This window comes from Nicotiana tabacum, chromosome 14 (genome assembly GCF_000715075.1).
Source record: "Nicotiana tabacum cultivar K326 chromosome 14, ASM71507v2, whole genome shotgun sequence".
In the NCBI taxonomy this organism is placed as follows: Eukaryota; Viridiplantae; Streptophyta; class Magnoliopsida; order Solanales; family Solanaceae; genus Nicotiana; species Nicotiana tabacum.
The window spans coordinates 105,539,538-105,562,529 of NC_134093.1; the positions used below are offsets into that span (position 1 = coordinate 105,539,538).

A 22,992-nucleotide genomic window follows, 5' to 3' on the forward strand; every position below is an offset into this window, starting at 1 on the left:
TTGTGCTTTTACTCTCATCCTCACGTGATAATATAATTGAAATGGCACACCATCACCCTTGAGCATGTTCGGACTGTGAATTTGAGGTCTATAGCTAATTTAGGCTTGAAATGGGGAAAGTCAAAATTTTGAAAGTTTGACCGGGGGGTTGACTTTTTGATATCGGGGTGCACCACTTCTATTTGTGAAGAAGAAGGATGGTACTATGAGAATGTGCATTGAGTAGAGATAGTTGAGCAAGGTCACAATCAAGAACACGTATCCTTTGCCACGTATTGATGATTTGTTTGATCAGCTTCAGGGAGAGATGGTGTTCTCCAAGATTGATTTGAGGTCAGGGTATCACCAACTGAAGATTTGAGATTCGAATATTCTTAAGACATCTTTCAGGACCCGATATGGCCATTATGAGTTCCTTGTGATGTCTTTTGGGCTAACCAATGCCCCAGTAGCGTTCATGCATCTGATGAACAGTGTGTTTCAACCGTATTTGGACTCGTTCATCATTGTACTCACTGATGATATCCTGGTGTACTCTCGTAGCCAGGAGGAGCATGCCCAACATCTGAGGATTGTGTTACAACGATTGAGGGAGGAGAAGCTTTATGCAAAGTTCTCCAAGTGTTAGTTTTGGCTCAGTTCAGTGGCGTTCTTGGGGCACGTGGTGTCCAATGAGAGTATTCAGGTAGATCTGAAGAGGATAGAGGCGGTGTAGAGTTGTCCCAGTGAGCGCATGTACCTATTGAGTGTGAGTACTAAGGGCTGAAAGCCGAGTGATTGAGCTGTTGTGACGAGTTGAGTAACTATTGCCCTAAGAGGTTGTACTTATTTTTTTTTTCATTTGTTGATACACTTCGTTGCTATCTCTCGTTGTCGTGAAATTTAGGAAAGATTCTATATCCGGATTTACTTGTAATTTAATTGTATAAAATTGATTTGATTTGAACTGTCAGATTTGAAAGCATGTCTATTCTTTGTTGGAATTATTAAAACTGAACTGTATTTGTATAGCTCCTCACTACCTTCTCAGTTCCTTATTTATTTCTGTTACTTGCTGAGTTGGTTGTACTCATGCTACATCTTGCACTTCATGTGCAGATCCCGATGTGTTTGATCGCGGAGGACATTGAGTTCGTGCGCGATCGAGTACCAGAGACTACGAGGTAGCTGCCGACATCCGCAGACCTTGTCTCTCCTTCTATGTTTTCTTTCTTTTCTGTATTGATACTCAGACACTGTTTGTATTAGAATGGATATCTAGATGCTCATGACTCAGTGACGCCCTGATGGCGGGCTATTTTTCCGCACTTATGTTTTGGGTTTTACCCCGTTGTAATGAAAAACTCCGATTATTTTAAATGTCTTAATTCATTTCTGTTAAATGTTGAAAGTGTTTTGGAAATGTCGGCTTGCCTAGTATCACGATAGGCGTCATCACGACAATTTAGGTTTTGGGTCGTGACAAGTTGGTATCAGAGCTTAGGTTACATAGGTCTCACAAGTCATGAGCAGGTTTAGTAGAGTCTTGTGGATCGGTACGGAGACGTCTGTACTTATCTTCGAGAAGTTGTCGAACCCTTAGGAAACTTCACATTCCTGAATTCTTGTCGTGCGGATATTTTGATTCTGGTAACTAAATTTCTGTTGTTCTAATTCTCTCACATATGGTGAGGTTGTGTACTACGGGCAGGATGGACAGCCACCAGTACCACCAATCAGGGCCGCGAGAGGCCGAGGTCGCGGTAGAGGTTGTGGTAGGGGCAGAGGTGCAGCTTACACCGTAGCTAGGGCAGCAACTGCATATCCACCAAAGGCTCCAGTTGTGGATGAGCCGGTGGGACCAGCTCAGGCACCACCTGTGCCTATTGTGATTCCAGGCCTTAGCTCAGATTCTGACCGCGAGTACCAGTCTTGCTCAGGCGGTCTTTGTTCTGGCCGCAACAGCCACTTCTCAGGCTGGGAGAGGTGCGTAGACTCCCACCGCCCGCACACCAGAGCAGGTGGTACAGGGATTCCAGACACCGGGGGCACCACCAGCCTAGATAGTTGCAGGTGCTCAGGACTATGTGGTTCCTGTCATGCCTGATGATGAGCAGCGTCGATTAGAGAGGTTTGAGAGACTTCACCCTCCATCTTTCAGTGGTACCGAGGGAGAGGATGCACATGGGTTCTTGGACATGTGTCAGAGAATACTCCGTATAGCAGGTATTCTAGAGGCCCGTGGGGTCTCGTTCACTAATTTTTAGTTCTCTGGGGATGCCTTCAATTGGTGGGAGGCTTAAGAGAGGTGTAGGCCGGTCAGCGTAGCACCCCTTACATGGCAGCAGTTATCCGGTCTATTCCTGGAAAAGTTCGTTCCACAGTCCCGCAGAGAGAAGCTGTGCAGGAATTTCGAGCAACTTCATCAACGTGATATGTCAGTGAGGCAGTATGAGATGAGATTTTCAAAGTTGGCCTGTCATGCTATCTGGTTGGTTCTCACAGACAGGGAGAGGATCAGGACATTTATAGATGGCCTCACTTTTCAGCTGCGATTGCTTATGACCAGAGAGAGAGAGAGTATCTGGTGCTACTTTTGATGAGGTTGTCGACATTGCTCGTCAGATTAAGATGGTTCGCATCCAGGAGAGGGTTAAGAGAGAGGCCAAGAGGCCTCATGGACAGGGTGGATTTAGCGGTGTTCCTTCTGCGGGGGCAGTTCCACACGGTAGGGGTCGTCCTTTCAGACATGCTTAGACAGCTTGCCCAGTTCACCATAGTGAATCATCTGGCCATGGTTCACACGGTTATCAGCATGGCCATTCATCTCTCAGTGCCCTCCCAGCTCAAAGTTCATCTTGTGCTCCATCGGGTTAGGGTTCGTCTATGCCAGGTCCTTCTGCCAGTTATCCCAGTGCTCGGGGCTCCCTTCAGTCCTCAGCACCAGTACCGGGGAGTTGTTATAGGTGTGGAGAGTTTGGCCACATCATGAGGCATTATCCCCGCCTTATGGGAGGTCCAGCTCAGCAGAGGAGCTAGTCTTGAGCATCAGCACTAGTTTCTTCACCACCCGCTCAGCCAGCTCGGGGTGGAGCCCAATCACCTAGGGGTCGCCCGAGAGGAGGAGGCTGATCAGGGGGCGGTCAGGCCCATTTCTATGCTCTTCTTTCCAGACCACATGCCATTGCTTTGGATGCTGTGATTACAGGTATTGTCTCAGTTTTCCATAGAGATACCTCCATATTATTTGACCCTGGTTCCACTTATTCATACATGTCCTCGTATTTCGCTCATTATCTAGATATGCCCAGTGAGTCTCTAGTTTTATCTGTTCATGTATCCACTCTAGTGGGCGATACTACCATTGTGGATCGTGTATATCGGTCATGTGTGGTGATTATTGGGAGTCTGAAGACTAGAGTAGACCTTTTGTTGCTTAGGATGATCGATTTTGACGTGATTTTGGGTATGGATTGATTGTATCCATGCCATGTTGTTCTAGATTATCATGCTAAGACCGTGACGTTGGCGATGCCGGGATTGCCGAGGGTTGAGTAGAGCGGCTCTATAGACTATGTTCCCAGTAGAGTGATTTCATACTTGAAAGCTCAGCGGATGGTTGAGAAAGGTTGTCTATCTTATCTGTCCTTTGTGAGGGATGCTAGTTTAGAGGTCCCTACTATTGATTCTATTCCGGTGGTGCGAGATTTCCCGGATGTGTTTCCTACCGACCTGCCGGGCATGCCACCCGATATGGATATTGATTTCAGTATTGATTTAGTGTCGGGCACTCAGTTCATTTCTATTCCACCGTATCGTATGATATCGACTGAGTTGAAGGAGTTGAAGGAGCAGCTTCAGGAACTCCTTGATAAGTGGTTTATTCAGCCTAGCGTGTCACCTTGGGGTGCATCAGTTCTATTTGTGAAGAAGAAGGATGGTACTATGAGAATGTGCATTGATTAGAGAAAGTTGAACAAGGTCACAGTCAATAACAAGTATCCTTTGCCACGTATTGATGATTTGTTTGACCAGCTTCAGGGAGCGATGGTGTTCTCCAAGATTTATTTGAGAAAAGGTTATCACCAGCTGAAGATTCGGGATTCGAATATTCTTAAGACAACTTTCAGGACCCGATATGGCCATTATGAGTTCCTTGTGATGCCTATTGGGCTGACCAATGCCCTAATAGCGTTCATGCATCTGATGAACAGTGTGTTTCAGCCGTATTTGGACTCGTTCGTCATTGTATTCATTGATGATATCCCGATGTACTCTCGTAGCCAGGAGGATCATGCCCGACATCTGAGGATTGTGTTACAACAAATTAGGGAGGAGAAGCTTTATGCATAGTTCTTCAAGTGTGAGTTTTGGCTCAGTTTAGTGGCGTTCTTGGGGCACGTGGTGTCCAGTGAGGGTATTCAGGTGGATCCGAAGAAGATAGAGGCGATGTAGAGTTGGCCACGGAGATTCAGAGCTTTCTTGGGTTGGCGGGCTATTACAATCGTTTTGTGGAGGTTTTCTCATCTATTGCATTGCCCTTGACTAAATTGACCCAGAAGGGTGCTTCTTTTAGGTGGTCGGAGGAGTGCAAGGAGAGCTTTCAGAAGCTCAAGACTACTTTGACCACGACTCCAGTTCTAGTTCTACCATCAACTTCTGGTTCTTACAAAGTGTATTGTGATGCCTCACGGATCGACATTAGGTGTGTTATGATGCAGGAGGGTAGAGTGATAGCTTATGCTTCACACCAGTTGAAGCCCCATGAGAAGAACTATTCTATCCACGACCTTGAGTTAGCAGCTACTGTTTACGCCTTGAAGATTTGGCGGCACTATTTGTACGGTGTCCATTATGAGATTTACACTGATCATCGGAGTTTGCAGTATCTGTTCAAACAGAATGATCTTAACTTGCGTCATCGGAGGTGGTTGGAGCTTCTTAAGGACTATGATATCACCATTTTGTACCATCCAAGGAAGGCCAATATGGTGGCCGATGCCTTGAGTCGCCGGGCAGAGAGTTTGGGGAGCTTAGCATATCTTCCAATAACAGAGAGACCATTGGCATTGGATGTTCAGGCCTTAGCTAGTCAGTTTGTTAGATTGGATATTTCTGAGCCGAGTCGAGTATTGGCTTGTGTGGTCTCTTGGTCTTCTCTTTATGATCGTATTAGAGAGCGTTAATATGAGGACCCCCATCTGCTTGTCCTTAAGGACACGGTCCAACACAGTGATGCTAAGGAGATCACTATTGGGGAGGATGGTGCATTGAGGATGCATGACAGGCTATGTGTGCCCAATATAGATGGTTTGCGTAAGTTGATTCTTCAAGAGGCTCACAGTTCGCGGTATTCTATTCATGCGGGTACTGCGAAGATGTATTAGGACTTGAGATAGCATTACTGGTGGAGGAGAATGAAGAAGGACATAGTGGAGTATATAGCTCGGTGCCTAAATTTCCAGCAGGTGAAGTATGAGCATCAACGACCAGGTGGATTACTTCAGAAGTTAGAGATTCCGGAGTGGAAATGGGAGCGGATCACTATGGATTTCGTTGTTCGGCTTCCACGGACTCAGCGGAAGTTTGATGCAGTTTGGGTGATTGTGGACCGGCTGATCAAGTCAACTCATTTCATTCCTGTGATGACTTCCTATTCTTCCGAGCACGATATGCGCAGCCATTATCCTCATCTTTTCACTACTTCAGGTATGTCTCTATGCTCGTTCGAGGACGAATGATTATTTTAAGAGGGAGAGGATGTAACGATCCGACCGGTCATTTTGAATGTATTAGCCCCGATCCCCTATTTACTGTTTTTCCAGTATCTATTTTTGCTTAAGTGACTTGTCGGGAGGTCTTGTTTTTGGTTTCGGAGTGTTTCGGGACACTTAGTTCTTAAAACGGAAGCTTAATTCTCAGGATTTTGACTGTAGTTGGAAGTGTGTGAAGACGACTCCGGAATGCAGTTCTATCGGTTCCGTTAGATCCGTTGGGTGATTTTGGACTTAGGAGCATGTCCAGACTGTGAATTTGAGGTCTGTAGCTAATTTAGGCTTGAAATGGCGAAAGTCAAATTTTGGGAAGTTTGACTAGGGGGTTGACTTTTTTATATCAGGGTCAGATTCCTATTCCGGAAGTTGGAATAGGTCCGTAATGTTGAATATGACTTGCGTGCAAAATATGAGGTCAATCGGACGTGGTTTGATAGGTTTCGGCGTCGTTTGTGAAATTTGAAAGTTTAGAAGCTCTTTAGGCTTGAATCCGAGTGTAATTAGTGTTTTGGTGTTGTTTTGAGTGAATCGAAGGCTCGACTAAGTTCGTATGGTGTTTTAGGATTGGTTGGTATGTTTGGTTGATGTCCCGGGGACCTCGGGTGAGTTTCGGATGCTTAACGGATCATTTTTGGACTTGGCTTGATAGATGAAGTTATGGTTTCAGCAGGTTCTGCTTTCCTTGTACGCGATCGCAGGGATTCATTCGCAATCACGTAAGCTTATTTAGGGCAGATGTGAGTTTGTTCTATGCGATCGCAGAGTTAGGAACGCAATCGCGTATGTGTGCGAAGATGTGTTTCGCGAACATGTGGCTAAGGTCACGTTCGTGAATAAGGATTTGAGTTGGAGGGGAGGTGTGGCCAATGATCTATGCGATCGCATACGTATGAGAGGTAGTGATCCGCGATCACGTGGGTGATTCCGCATTCGCGTAGGGTAACAATATGGGGCAGCATATTTGTGCTTCGCGATTGCGAGGAATGTTGCGCGATCGCGATGAAGGATATCTAGGCATGCAGTATTAATTTCAAAAACGAGGGTTTGAACCCATTTTACATATTTTGAGCTAGAGAACACAGAATTGGGAGATTCTTGAAGGGATTTTCGTGGAGTTGATAAGGGTAAGTGATTCTTACTTGGTTTTGGTTAAATCCCATGATTTCATCTTTAAATTTATCATCTAATTTGTGATTTGGAGTGAGAAATTGGGGAAAAAGAGGAAGAACTCTTGAGTTGGGATTTTGAGGTTTTGAATGGGATTTTGTTATCGGATTTGAGTGAATTTGATATGGTTAGACTTGGGAGTAAATGGGCTTTCGGGTTTTGTGACTTTTGTCGGATTTCGAAACGTGGGCCTAGGGGCCAGGTTCGGGCCAATTTCGAATTTTTGGCTATAATTTTGTACTTTTCTTGTGGAATTGATCCCTTTAGACTATATTGATTGCATTGTTCTACTTATGGCTAGATTCGGGATGTTTGGAGACCGATTTGAGAGGCAAAGACATTTCAGAGTAGAGATTTGCTCGGTTTGAGGTAAGTAACAGTTTTAAATCTGGTCTTGAGGGTATGAAACCTCGAATTTTGGTATGATGTGATTGTTTTGGAGGTGAAGCATATGCTAGGAGACGGGCGTGTGGGCGTGAAGCGTGGGGGATTGTGACTTGGCCAGTCCCGCGAGACTGTAAAGTCGAATAACTTATTGTTAATTTCATCTTCCCTCTGTCTTCTAGAAATTTGACTGCCATTCATGTTAGAAACCATGCTTAGGCCATATGTTATCAATGTTGGGACCCGTAGCGGTCGAGTACTTGTTGGATTGACTGCTAATTTCTGTCTTGTACTCAGTCATATTCTTACTTGTGTGTTATATCTCTATTCCCTCATAGTTTTTGTTGATACTTGTTGTATTCTCTGTTTGGGCTGATTATTATGATATTCTGTGAGTCCGAGGGGCTGGAGAGGTCAGTGACTAAGGTAGGGCCTGAGTGCCGAGCTGTGAGGTATGTGAGGGTATATAGATTGGGTTGCACGTCGCAACGAGCCTTATGACTATTTATGGATTGTGGATTAGGTTGCACATTGCAACGAGCCTTATGGCTACTTATATGATTGGGTCGGGATGCACGCCGCGGCGATATAGCGCTTAGGCTGAAAGGAGCCCCTTCAGAGTCTGCACACCCTCAGTGAGCGCAGGTACCTATTGAGTGTGAGTACTGAGGGCTGAGAGCCGAGTGATTGAGCTGTTGTGAAGAGTTGAGTGACTGTTGCCCTGAGAGCCTGTACTTGTTTTGTTTTTCATTTGTTGATGCACTTAGTTGCTATCTGTCGTTGTCATGAAATTTCGGAAAGATTCTATATCCGGATTTACCTGCACTTTAACTGTATAAAACAGATTTTATTTGAACTGCCGGATTTTAAAGCATGTATATTCTTTGTTGGAATTATTAAAAATGAACTGTATTTGTATAGCTCGTCACTACCTTCTCAGTTCCTTATTTATTTTGTTACTTACTGAGTTGGTTGTACTCATGCTACACCCTGCACTTCATGTGCAGATCCAGGTGTGTTTGATCACGGAGGTCGTTGAGTCCGTGCGCGATCGAGTATCGGAGACTACGAGGTAGCTGCCGGCGTCCGCAGACCTTGTCTCTCCTTCTATGTTTTCTTCCTTTTCTGTATTGATACTTAGACACTGTTTGTATTAGACTGGATATCTAGATGCTTATGACTCAGTGACACCCCGATGACGGGCTATTTTTTCGCACTTATGTTTTGGGTTTTGCCCCATTTTTATGAAAAACTCCAGTTATTTTAAATGTCTTAATTTATTTCTGTTCAATGTTGAAAGTGTTTTAGAAATGTAGGCTTGTCTAGTATCATAATAGGCGCCATCACGACGGTTTAGGTTTTGGGTCGTGACAACCCACCTCTCGGAACCCGACAGTATTTTCATGAAATCCGAATACTGATTCCGATACGAGTTCAACCATACCAATTTTATCAAATTCCGATAACGAATCGACCTCCAAATCCTCAATTTAAGGTATAGAAAATTTCTACCATTTTCAACCTAATTCACTAATTTCGTGATAAAAACAATAATAGATTCATGTATTTATTTTAACCAAAATCGAGTTAGAAAATTTTACCCCCAATGTTTTCCTTGAAAAATATTCGAAAAATCGCCTTACCTGAGCTTTATTTGTCAAAACATTGAAGAATAAGATGAAGTATCATATTTAGACTTTATTCTTCTGCCCATGAGTTTGTTCTTCGAGTTCGCGACCCTCCCCTCGCGTTCACGATGAACAAATCCTTCCACATTCATTTCCAAACTCTTCTTAGACAGCCTCTAGTACAATGGTCATAATATTTTTACAAAACTCCAAATGACAAATGGTTTGACTTTTTGAAAACTAGACATCAAGAGCTACAACTTTAATATTTTGCTCACCTCCCAATTCCTTATAGATTTCGAGATATAAGCTTCCAAATTCAGCCTTATGCAGCAGAAATTCTTTCTTCGCTATTTCTAAATTCTTCCTAGACAGCATGTAGTATATCTATCATAACTTTTTGTACACAATTACAAATATCAAATGATTTACATTTGTGAAAACTAGACACAACGGGCTACAACATTTATTTTCGGATCATCTCCAAATTCCTTATAGATTCCAAGATATAAGCTTCCGAAATCGGGTGACACACTAGGAATTCCTTCTTCGCGAACGCGAAGAACAAAATCCCAGAAGCCAAATCCTTCTTCGCAAACGCGAAGAACAACACCAGATATCAGAAAACCAGCATTCAAAGTAGTCCAAAATGATCTGATAACACCCGAGGCTCCCGGGACCCCAACCAAATATACCAATCAGTCTTAAAACACGATATGAACTTAGTCGAGGCCTCAAATCACATCAAGCAATACCGAAACTACGAATTGCACCTCGAATCAAACTTATACTCTTATGACATTTTCAAATTCTATAACTTTTGCCGAAACATATCAAATCAATACGGAATGACTTCAAATTTTACACACAAGTCAAAATGACATAATGTAGATGTTCCAATTTCTGGAATCGAATTTCGACCCCGATATCAATAAAGTCAACTTCCGGTCAACTTTCTAATTTTTTTTTATTTTCCAACTTTTGCCATTTCAAGTCAAAATCAATTATGGACTTCCAAATAAATATCCGAACACATTCCTAAGTCCAAAATCACTATACGAAGCTATTGATATCAGCAAAATTCTATTCCGGAGTCGTTTGCTCAAAAGTCAAACTCCGGTCAAACTTTAAAAATTCAAGCTTTATAAAATCAAACCTTTTATTTTTTTTTATTTCAAAAACTAATGGTAAACGTGCCTACGCACCTTGGAATAACATCAAATTTTGTACATAAGTCATAAATATTGTTACGAAGCTGATCGAACTCTCGGAATCCAAATCAGGACCCGATATCAACAAAATCCAATTATGACCAAATTTAAGAATTCTTTAAACCTTTAAATTTCTAGTTTCCGTCAAATGGCGATAATTCAAGGTAGGGACTTCCAAATTTCATTCTGGGTATACGCCCAAGTCCCAAATCACGATATGGACCCACTAAAACTGTCAAAACACTAATCCGATTCTGTTTGCTCAAAATATTGACCGAAGTCAACTCAAATGAGTTTTAAAGGCAAATTTCACATTTTCTTTATTTTTTCACATAAAAGTTTTCGAAAAAAAGATACGGATTGCTCACGCAAATCAAGGAAGGTTTAATGGAGCTATTCAAGGTCTTGGAATACATAAATGAAGGTTAGAATTAAAAATATCATATCGGGCCATCACACTTGCACACATCTCGACTAATTACACATAATACATATCACCTCCCACGAACAACAACGAGGTAACTATATCCACTAAAATTTGTATAGATAAAAAAAAATCACTTATTAATTTTTGCCTACAACTCAAATTTGAACGTGAGACCTTATAATTATTATTACTAACTTTATTGATTACTGCATCACACATTTAGGTGTGGCGGCCCTTATTTTGTATGGTAAAAGTTCGCACGATGTGAATTGCGAATCCACATGCGTAGGAAAATTTCCATGCAAAAATATTGACGAGGTGGAGAAAAGTACGAGGGAAATTAAATTCCAAGTTATAGTCATCATATCAACTTCAGTCTATCATCAATTAGCCATTATTTCACAACGAAAACAACAGCCCTAATAAATCCTATTTGTTGACTTGTAACAACCAAGTCTTCTTAGTCTTTCTTACACCAATAAGTGAATTTGAACAATGATAAAATTATTTATGTATAATCTATAAGTCATATATTCGAACCGTGAAAGTAATCATATTTAATGTTTGTATTAGGGTAAGTTCTTTAGATTATATTTTTTTTTATTTTTAATCAAAGGTCCCGGGTTCAAACCTTGGATATTGAATCGTCTTTTGCTAGGGACCACATTACCCCTTATACGAGACTTTCCGACACAAATTCGAATTTTGTCGAGCCCAACTTGTATCGGACACCAGATGAGACACAAAAAAAAAGACGTTCTTATATCTTCACATAACTATAAGAGGTAAAATTTCATAAAATATAGTATGTCATGAGGCAAACAAGTTTGATAGAAAATATAAGAAAAGAAAGATTTATTTTAACTTTTTAATTTAAAATGAATTATAAATATTTATGTAATTATAAATTATTTGATTAAAACTAAAATAAAGAAATAAAATTAAATTAATTTTAAATATATAAAATATATCATTTTTTTGGGACAAACTATATTGTATAAAGGTATCAAGTTTAAATAAGTTATCAAGTTAAATAAATTATATTTAAAGGTATCAAGTTGAATATTTTTTTTTTTGAACTTTGCCAATGTTCAATATCACAATAGGCCATCCGCAATATTATAGGTATCAATATTTAAAGGTATAAAGTTGAATAAGTTTTTTTTCTTTTGAACTTTGCCAATGATCAATATCAGAATAGGCCATCCGCAATATTATAACCTCTTTGGCCAAGTTTTTTTGTGGATTCTTTGGCCAAAAATATTATATTTTTCTACAATTAAGGTGTTTGGGCCAAACTTTTAAAAGGAAAAAAAAATATATTTTTGAGTGAAGAAGCCTTGTTTTAGAAGCAAAAACAATTAGTTTTTTTAAAAAAAGAACTTTTAAGATAAATACACTTAGAACCCGTTTGGACATAAGAATATTTTCACTTTTTTTCGAAATTAATGTTTGGCCATAATATTTGTAATTTTCACTTGAAGATGAATTTTGGAATTTTTCGAAAATTTAAAAAACTCCAAAAAGCTATTTTCAAAATTTTCACTAATATCACTCACAAAACTTCAAAAACAACCAAAAATTATATTCATGTCCAACCACAACTCTAATTTTCAAATACTATTTTTACTTAAATTTATTTTGACTTTTTTTTTGAAATCTTGCAATTCTTATGTCCAAACGTCCACTTATAAACACTTATTAAAAGTTTGGCCAAATATTATTTATTGCTCAAAAGTGCTTTTTAAATTAATAAATTTCAGAAGACATTGAATGGAAGCAGAGTCTATATTGATCAAAGAGGAAAAACACGTTGTGGAAAATACTTTTCTTGCTTGATTAGGCGTAAAACAATAAATTTGATGTCCTTAACTTAGCAATTTAGTGGGCTAATTTGATTACTGACTTGGAATTTGGAAATGCTTCAGGCGTACGGTTAAACCTCTATATTAACATTTTCAATTTAAGCTAAAAAAGACGACGTTTTAGAGGGTTTACGGAAAAAAGTTCCAAAATTTTGTGCACTTTTAATGTAGAAATTATTTAACTATATAATTGAAATGAGGGTGCAAACATTTTTACCCCGTCATTGCAAGAAATCAAACTCTATTTAGTTTACTTCAGCGGCATAGTATAGTAATTAACAGCAAAACCCCCCATTTTATTTTCTTTCATTCTTCTCTTGTACGGCAGAGAGGGGTGTCTTGGAGCAACGATAAACTTATTTTTGTCTGATTTAATGATTATATTAAGATAGACTGTCTGTATTATATCTCTTGAGGTGTGGTCCTTATTCGGAACCTACGTGAATACGAAATATTTTGTGCAATCGGGCAGCCTTTTTTTTTTAATAACCGTGGTGTCCAAGCCAGCTTGCACGCATATCAACCTATTCTACGGGATACCTGTCACCAGAGGCGGATCCAGGATTTGAAGTTTATGGGTTCCTATTATAATCACAAATTAATATGCAATAATAACTGAGTTCACAATTATATATTTATAGATATTTAATGGATTTTTTAATAAAAACACAGGGTCTCCGCAAAAGTTACTGGGTTCCCGAGAACCCAGTAACTATACTCTACATCCGCCACTGCCTGTCACCTCCCACCAGCAATAAGTACCAGATAGCTCTATCTATCAAGGTTTGAATAAATACGAAGAAATCACAGTGTTTTTTGTCTAACGCTGTAAATTAAAAATAGCAATAAATTTAGAAATAATATTCTTATAAACTTAGCAGAGATAGAATAAATAATAATTTTCTTCTATATGCATATAAGTTTTAATTCTTTTATATTGATTAACTAAAAAGGGTAATATTCTTACTGAAATTAGAATATTATTTTTTTGCATATGTCATTATCAAACCTCTTTTCTAAAATAAAAAAAATTAAAAAGAATTTTTAAGAAACTTTTTCACTTTTAAATATAGGTATGTATTGTTTACTTATTCAAATTGAAGAAACAAAACATAAAGAAAGCAAAAATACCAGCTTATTATTGGTTATATACACTTACATTCTCCAATTTCACCCAAAAAAAAAAAAAAGTCAAGTGAAGTACATTGTGCTACTAAAAAAAGAAATTCACAACACACAAATGTGTGCTACAGTGACTCAAATCTCCAACAGAAGGCAAATAAAAATAAGAACTCCATAGTAAGCAAAAAGTTACTACAATTTTCAGGGTAAACCCAGCCTCTCACGAAAGGCTCATTAACACGCATTTTCATATCAATGGCAACAAAGATTTTTAGCAAAAACACAACTCAGTGTATATTATAATATCTTTCTGGACCATCCTTAACCTTAAGAAAATAAATAATAATGAATTAATAATGAAAAATAGTTTCTAGTAAGCTAAAATTCAGAGGTCATAAAGGTGTTCCAATAAATCATTCTCGACAAAATAATTGTTTTTTCAATTGGACAACTATTCTAGGTTTGATTTGCTTATGTTTCCATAGAAAAATTGCAAGCTAACATATGTCAAATTAGAAATTGGAATAGCTATGTATATATTGCACAAAGGAGTAAAAAATATGTTAAAAATATCTATCTTATATAGTTTACCTTTTAGATGAAGATTTTTCACCAAAATGTGGATAAGCCTCGTCTGCGTACTCTCATCATCCAAAATATAATATTTTCTTCAAACAACACCTTCACCTAGACAAAAACAAATTTACAATACTATTAATAAGTTGCCATGAGAGGCCAAACGATGAGGTGACAGAAATTAAGAAAGATAAAGATTTTTAAATCAAGAAAATAAAATATGTTAAGAAGAAGTAAAAAATGTTAGAATCGGAAAGCCAAAAGATCAAAGAATATCAAACAAATGGCCAACTCCCCTTGTCTTGTTTGGCTTATATATATACAAAGATTAAAGACTACATTGGAGTGAGAGAAGAGAGTAACTAGAGTAATTAAGGTAAGGATTGAGAAAGTGACTATTGGAATGCCTAGTAACGTAATAGCACTAATATTTAGTGCACCTTAATAGACATTAATCATAGGAATGAAGGAAAGAGAAGTAAACCAAAATATTTAGAGTTATTGGGGAATAAACAAAAAAAAAAAGGAGAAAATAAATAAATAGGATCCTAGGACAAAGAGAGGTGGCAACTCGTCTCCTATTTTCCCAACTTTATATATAGATAGATAGATTATTTAACGCTATAATTGAAATGAGGGTGTAAACATTTTTACTCGGTCATTGCAAGAAATCAAACACTACTTAGTTTACTTCAGCGGCATAGTATATTAATTAACAGCAAAAACCTCCTTTTTAGTTTCTTTCATTCTTCTTTTGTACGGTAGAGAGAGGAGCTTTGGAATGACGGTAAAATTATTTTCTGTCTGATTTAATGTTTGTATTAAGTTAAATTGTCTGTATTATATCCCTTGAGGTGTGGTCCTTCTCCGGAACTTACGTGAATACGGAATGTTTTGTGCAATTGGGCAGCTTTTTTTTTAATAACCGTGGTGTCCAAGCCAGCTTTCACGCATCTCGACTTATTCCATGGGATACCAGTCACCAGAGGCGAATCCAGGATATAAAGTTTATGGGTTCCTGTTGTAATCTCAAATTAATATACAATAATAACTGAGTTCACAATTATATATTTATAGATATTTAATAAATTTTTTAATAAAAATACAGGATCTCCGCAAAAGTTATTGGATTCCCGAAAACCCAATAACTATACTCTAAATCCGTAACTGCGTGTCACCTCTCACCCGCAATAAATACCAGATAACTATATCCATCAAAACTTGAATAAATAGGAAAAAATCAACTAGCGTTTTTTACCTTAGCTAGAAATTAAAACTGATTCTTAGACTTCAGTCACCACAAGGCCACACCTTAGGTGCAGGCGGTCCTTCTTTTGTCTGGTAAAAGTTGGCATGATGTGAATTGCGAATAGGTGGGCGATAGGCGTAGGAAAGTTTGACGAGGTGGAGAAAAGTAAGAGGGAAATTAAATTCCAAGTTACAGTCACCATCTCAACTTCTGTCATCATCAATTCGCCATTATTTTCACTACAAAAACCCTAGCTGCCTAATAATGCCTATTTGTTGACTTGTAACAACCAAGTCTTCTCAGTCTTTCTTACACAAATAAGTTAATTAGATCAATGATAAAATTATTTCTTTATGATATATAAGTTACGGATTCGAGCCGTAAAAATATTAATTAATAATTATATTAAGGTAAATTGTTTACATATTTTTTATCTTTAATTAGAAATCTTGGGGTCAAACCTTGGATATGGAATTACCTTTGTTAGGGAGTAAGTTATAACACTTTCCTCACACAAATTCAAATTTTGTCCGGCCCAACTTGGACACCAGATGGCAAAAAAAAAAAAAAAAAAAAACAAGTTGTTTCTATATCTTCACATAACTATGTTAAATAGAAAAAATTATAATCCAAGATATCCCACAAGCCCCAGATATTATTCTAACATATCATGGTGATGAACTTCAATATTCTCAGAAATCTTCTGTTATGTAGCAACATCTTCTTGATTTTATGCCTAAACAATAGCCAAGTTAGCTCTTCTCCTCTTACATATTTCTGTCCAAATACAACTACTTACAGTCCCAACAGCACTTACAGATCTAATCTCAATGTTCTATTATCATCTTTATCCTCTAATGCTTCTCGGCCTAATGGATTTTACAACTCTACAGTTGGTCGTACGGATTCGGAAATAGTTTATGGCTTGTTTTTATGTAGAGGAGATGTTGCGCCACCTGATTGTCAAGACTGTGTTACAATAGCTAGTAAAGATATCTTAGAAAATTATTGTCCAACGCAAAAAATTGCTGTAATTTGGTACGATGATTGCTTGTTACGTTACTCGAATTTACCTATCTTTGGCAGAATGGATGAATCAGGTGAATTCATTTTGTACAGTTTATTATTTGTTACTCCAATTTTTTAAGGTGTCCGCTATTATTTTTTTTGTCTATTTTTGGGTTGCTCTGATGTCAAGCGCCCTCCACTCCCAACCAAGATGTTGTGAGTTCGAGTCACTTGCTCTGCCCTCCACTCCCAACCAAGATGTTGTGAGTTCGAGTCACCCCAAGAGCAAGGGGTAGTTCTTGAAGGGAAAGATGCCGATGGTCTATTGGAAACAGCCTCCCTACCCTGGGTAAGGTTTGCGTACACACTACCCTCCCCAGACCCTACTTGTTGTTGGTGTCTTGTGCAGTTTTTACTGTTGCAATTTCTGGGATTTGATTGGACTTTCCTGGTGTTTTTAGTTAGTTTGTTTTCTTCTTCAAATTTCTGGTTAATTTTACCAGTAAGCCAAAAGTGCTCATTTTTTGTAAACTTGAAGAACCAAATCTGTTTAAAAAATATTCAAGGGACTAGCTTAAACCTACCCCAAAAATAAGCTATCATATTCTTTTGGGATCTTTACACGAATAGCCACTGTTTAATTTTCTAACTCATATATATAATACATAAATTACATATTTTTCCGATTAGAGGCGGATCCAGAGTTTGCGGGGCATCGCTATCGAAGAAAATTTTGAGCAAATGCTAGAGCCAGAATCAAACTCAGGCAACACATACTAAAAGTCAAGTTGTGCCCCTACATCGACCAATGAAGTTGCCTAAGATTTGAATTTAATGGTGTCAATCAAAATATATACTCCTTCCGTTTCAATTTAAGTGACACACTTTTCTTATTAGTCCGTTCAAAAAAGAATGACACATTTTTATATTTAGAAACAAACTAACTTTAAGCTTTTTATTTTACCTAATTTACCCTTAATAAGAAACTTTTATAGTCACACAAATATCATGGTCCCACTAAGCTTTTATCCCTAAAGGTTACCGGAGGCCGATAACACTACCCAAAGAGTAGATTCGCCTCTGGCTCTAATTATTCTTAATTTAAGTGATTGGGTGGGTGACTATTTAGGTTAATTCTTGGATTTTTTTTCACATTATGTTTGTCACAACTCACAACTACTAGTAAAGAAAACATAGAAAAGTGTAGTCCAAAGGGAAAAACTCCTGTCATTTGGTACGATGAAAGCTTGTTACTTCTCTCAAATCGATCTATTTTTGCTACTGTGGTGAATCAGGTGCACGCATTTTATTTAATACACAAAATGTTAGTGACCCAACAAGGTTTTTGTCACAACGTCGGAATATGATGGATGAAATAGCAAATTTGGCAGCAAAGGAAAATGATGGGAAAAAGTTTGCTACTAAAGAAGCCAATTTTTCATCACCAGAGACACTTTATACACTTGCACAGTGCACTCCTGATCTCTCTGATTCTTCTTGTGACCGTTGCTTGAGAACTGCTATTGGAAATTTACCAAGTGATGGCAAAAGAGGTGGTAGAGTTCTTCTTCCTAGCTGTAATGTTAGGTATGAATTGTATCCTTTTTACAACGTTACGGCTGTCGCGCCACCACCTCCGCCGCCAGTTCGCCTTTCTCCTCCACCTTCTTCACAGCCTGATCCTACGACCAGCGATCGAGGTAATTTCTTCATCTGAACCCAATATTTTCAAATGGAAAATAAATACATATATATAAAATCGTTAAAATTTCAGCAGACAGAGATTTTGAACCTATAATATAAAAACTACTATAGTACTAGTCTTGTATTTTCCTATTCTTAACCTCTTGCTAGTACACATTGTATCATTATTTCCAGCTAGAATGACTGAATTCTTAGTGTCGTTCTCTTAGAACTTTGTTATTGCACGTTGCTCCATTTGCGCCCGTGTCTAATTACATTGTTGTTGTTACTGCCTGTTTATTGTTTCATTTTCACTTCTCTTGAGTCGATGGTCTTCCGGAGACAGCCTCTCTACTGTCATAAGGTAGGGGTAAGGTTTGCGTACACTTCACCCTCCCCAAACCCTACTTGTAGGATTTCACTAGGTTTGCTGTTATTGTAATATAAAAACTACTATGAATTCACTTCGAGAACCTTTTTTTGATAATTTTAAATTAAAAATCCGTCTCTGTCTTGCATTACCTCTCCGTATCTAGTGACAAAAACAACAAATAACATATACTCAGTGTAGTCCCACAATTGAGGTCTGGGAAGTGTAGTGTATACAAAGAACTTACTACTACCTTGTAAAGATAGATAAGTTATTACAATAGACACTAAGCATAGGGATAGCATAATCACAACAGTTTAAAAAGAACTAGGATGGTGATGACAACCGCGATGAATTCTAATGACTTATTTATTGTTTCGTTTTCCTCTTCGGGACCTTATATTTCTTTCCTAATCTAAAGTTTAACGTTTAAATAAAACACTGTTTAACTGATGCAGGAAAAGGGGGAATTGCATCTGGAGTAATAATTGCCATAGTTGTTCCGATTGCTGCTGCAGTGCTACTGTTAATTTTTGGTTTCTGTTGGCTAAGAAGAAGAGGTTCGCAAGAATTCATTGTTGCAAAAGATATGACAGGTAAATTGTCATAACTAGAATAATTTTCGTCCGCAAAACCAGAGCAATTTAGCAACAGATTGGCGATGAAGTTCGTAGTTAATTCCAGTTTTTTTAGTAGTATTGTTACTAAAAGTAATCAAAGAAGCAGCTGCCGATACTCTGAGAATTTATTTGTTTGTACAGATGGAAATGAAATTTCAACTACTGAATCCCTGCAATATCAGTTGACCAATATTCAAGCTGCGACGACTAACTTCTCAGCTGATAATAAAATTGGTGAAGGTGGATTTGGTGTTGTCTACAAGGTGATTTCAGTTTTAGAACATAATGGGTGTATTTGCTACGACGAACTTTTTTTTCCAATAACAATGTTTTCCATGAGAGTCATTTTCCGTTGTGACTTCCCTCACTTATTTTTCATCAAAAATGACTTTAGTCGCATTAAACACGCCCAAATATTGCCAATTCAGTCCATCTTCCGTTATATTCTTAACTTGTATGAAAATTTGATATCTTATTACATACTTAGGGTATACTTCCGAATGGACAAGAGATAGCTGTGAAGAGGCTATCGAGAAGTTCAGGGCAAGGTGCACAAGAATTTAAGAATGAGATCGTGTTGATCGCGAAGCTTCAACACAGAAATTTAGTGAGACTACTGGGATATTGCTTTGAAGCAGAGGAAAAGCTACTTGTCTATGAATTTGTCCCCAACAAAAGCCTTGACTATTTCTTATTTGGTTGGTTTCAACTTTCAATATGCTAACATTCATTTTATTCTTCTTGTTGCTAAAATCTTTCATGTCAGTAGTAATAGTATTCTCGTATTTCATATCCTTAGATTTCTATTTCTACATGTTTCTTTTGCTTCGGCTATTTTATTATCTTATTATCTTGTTGTTGTTACTACCTCTTTTTCCATGGCTTCTAAACTACCGTATTTTTTTCCAATACTGTTGCGACTATGCTTTCCTTGAGCTGAGGGTCTACTGGAAACAACCTCTCAACCTTCATAAGGTAGAGGTAAGGTCTGCGTACAGCGTACCCTTCCAGACCCCACTTGTCGGATAAAACTAGGTTTGTTGCTAAAATTACTTATTATGGAAAGAAATAGCCTTTTGCAAAAAGTCAAGGTAAGACAATGTACATAGATCCAATATGATCCGATCCTTACTCAGACCGCACATATAGCCGGAGCTTAGTACACCAAATTGTCTTTTTTCCTTTTTTTTGGGCCTATCTATCACAAATATGCATTCACTTAATCTAGTGAAAATCTAGCTTATGCAACTTACATGCAACATTTTACATAGAGTGATTTCTTAAGATCTTTAAGAGGTAGTTCAAGTTGTCATTGCTAGTTTTCTTGATTCCAAGATTTACACCTTTTTGCCTAAACATAACTCTGTTTATGATAAATGTTTAGATCCTGAAAAGCAGCATCTACTGAATTGGTCTCGACGTTACAAGATTATAGGAGGGATTGCGCGTGGACTACTTTACCTTCATGAGGATTCACGTCTAAGAGTTATACACCGTGATCTCAAAGCAAGCAATATATTGTTAGACGCTGATATGAATCCCAAAATATCAGATTTTGGAATGGCAAGAATATTTGGAATTGATCAAAGTGAAGATATAACAAACAGGATTGTTGGGACATAGTAAGTTTTGAATTAGCTACGTTAATATATCCTCTTTTCCTGTCTATTTAGATTCTATTGTTTCTCTTTTCACAATGCCCATTGAATCATTGAATATTGGCACATTTTCAACTTCTACTAAGAATCTGAAAGTTGTTAAAGGTCTGTTTTCCTTTAAAAAAATACCCTTTTTCTAGCTTAACATTTCTTCTTGTTTGTTATACTATAGCGGTTACATGTCGCCGGAGTATGCTATGCATGGACAATACTCTGTTAAATCTGATGTTTTCAGCTTTGGTGTTCTACTTTTGGAGATCATAAGTGGAAAGAAGAATAGCTCATTTTACCAATCAGATGGAGCTGAAGATCTTCTTAGCTATGTAAGTTCACATTTAGGGTAAATTTACGGATGGTCAGTCAACATTCATTTTATCGAACCAAAGTCATTAAATTATTATTGTCACAAAAGAGTAATTCAACTTTGTGTAAGTATCACCTGAAATCACTAAACTGTTTTTCATAATAGAAACGCTCAACTTTGCCTAAGTATCACATTAATCACTAATTATAATCATGCACAAGAAAGTGTTGCCGCTACCAATGGATGAAGTAGGATTTCCGCTAAGGGAGTTCAAAAAAGAAAAAGTTTAAAAATTAAAAAGGACTATGACCAGTGGGAATTGAACTAGCAACCTCACAAAGGTTTTAAACCCTTAACCACAGAGCTTTGCTTTTGGACAGATGATTCAAAATATAATATATAGAGGCACAAAACGGATTTTATCATATATGTACGGTGTAATTTTCCGGCGAAACCCTCTTCCGCCCCCTAAATCCACCCCTAGCCGCCACTAGTGACTTTCTATGATTGCAAAATTGAGTGATTTCTTGGTTATAAAAAGATAGTTTATGACTTTCTACGATACTTAGTTAAAGTTATAAATGCAGCTCCAGCTAGATAAGTTGCTTGCTGATGCTAATTTTGAATCATTTGATCGATAAATCTTATAGGTTTGGAAGAATTGGAGAGACGGAACGCCATTGAATATAATGGATCCAACATTTGGAGAGTCATACTCAAGAAATGAAGTGATACAGTGTATACATATCGGATTGTTATGTGTTCAAGAAGATGTTACTGAAAGGCCTACAATGGAATCTGTGGTGCTCATGCTTAATAGTTACTCTGTTACCAAGGCGGCGCCTCAACAACCTGCATTCTTTTTTCGTAGTCGAACAGAGATGCTACCAAAAGGGCTAGAATCAGATCAATATTCTACAAGCAAATCAATACCATTATTGTCTGAGAATGAAGTATCCATTACAGAACTGCATCCAAGATAGACGCGTACAATGATCGAGTTTAAGTTTACTGTCTATTGTGAAACAGTTACTATCTGTTACAGGTCAACTTAACCTGATGGTGTAAGAAATTTATATATTGTGTTAAATCTATATCTAATAGGAAGGAATAAGGTGATTGAGTGAGACTAAGAGGGTAAATTATAAGGCTTTTTTCATGATATGTATTTACGAAGTATTTCATTCAGCAGAAAGCAGTATCTATATGACATTATTTCTGTTGAAATGACCTTAGAAATACAGTATTAATATCTAGAATTCTCTTTACTAGCTTTCTTATATTTCTTATTAGTACAAGGTTTAGAAACGTCGCATGAAAGCTTGATAATTAAGTAGAGAAGGGTAAATGGGCACGCCCAGTATCTCTTACAACGTTTGACGAGTCTCATCTGAAATTTCTACCATTTTAGTGCAACCTAACCTAGGATTCGCTTCCAAAAATCAGTTCATAATTAGTGTTTTAAGTAATAATCTGATTATTACGAAATCACCATAAGATAATGAATAACCCATAAGCTCGCAGTTACAAAAGGTAAGGAGTGAAAAATGTAATGTCGCCACTCTAAAACTCTTTGTTGCTCTGAAGGTAAACATAATCTTAATATGTTTACAATCAAGTTCCTTTATATGATAGTAGTCATATAGGCAGGGGGGAGATATGAATTTATAAAAAGGTATTCAAGAAAATACTATAGGTGAGATTGAAACTTGTGAATTAAAGGAGCTTTTTAAATCTTTAATTTTACCACAACACTATAATTTTTACTAGTCCATATATAAGGCGATCTATTAATCTTGGCCGTGCACTATCATCAGAGACGTACCCAGAATTTGAGCATTACGGGGGCACTATTATATTAAGCGTACCAATTACTGGCCAATGGCGGATCCATAATTTTCGTTAAGGAGTTTTCAAATATATAAAAGTAAACATATCAGAAAATTAAGGGGAGTCAATACATAGTA

The 22,992-nt window shown here is 37.7% G+C and overlaps 1 protein-coding gene across 3 annotated transcripts; it reads left to right on the forward strand.

Moving 5' to 3' along the window:
* Positions 1 to 15,936: 15,936 nt before the first annotated feature.
* On the forward strand, positions 15,937 to 22,252 carry LOC107807623 (cysteine-rich receptor-like protein kinase 10). 3 transcript variants are annotated; one of them, XM_016632046.2, is made up of 8 exons: positions 15,995 to 16,482; positions 17,686 to 18,090; positions 18,902 to 19,039; positions 19,205 to 19,326; positions 19,551 to 19,761; positions 20,448 to 20,685; positions 20,894 to 21,044; positions 21,676 to 22,252. In XM_016632046.2, the coding sequence occupies exons 1-8, from the start codon at positions 16,053 to 16,055 to the stop codon at positions 22,006 to 22,008; spliced, it is 2,028 nt and encodes a 675-aa protein (XP_016487532.1). In that variant the 5' UTR covers positions 15,995 to 16,052; the 3' UTR covers positions 22,009 to 22,252. The 3 variants fall into 3 exon arrangements, with proteins under 3 accessions (XP_075085916.1, XP_016487532.1, XP_075085917.1); XM_075229816.1 differs by having other exon boundaries at positions 16,004 to 16,739; XM_075229815.1 differs by lacking the exon at positions 17,686 to 18,090 and having other exon boundaries at positions 15,937 to 16,482.
* Positions 22,253 to 22,992: the final 740 nt, after the last annotated feature.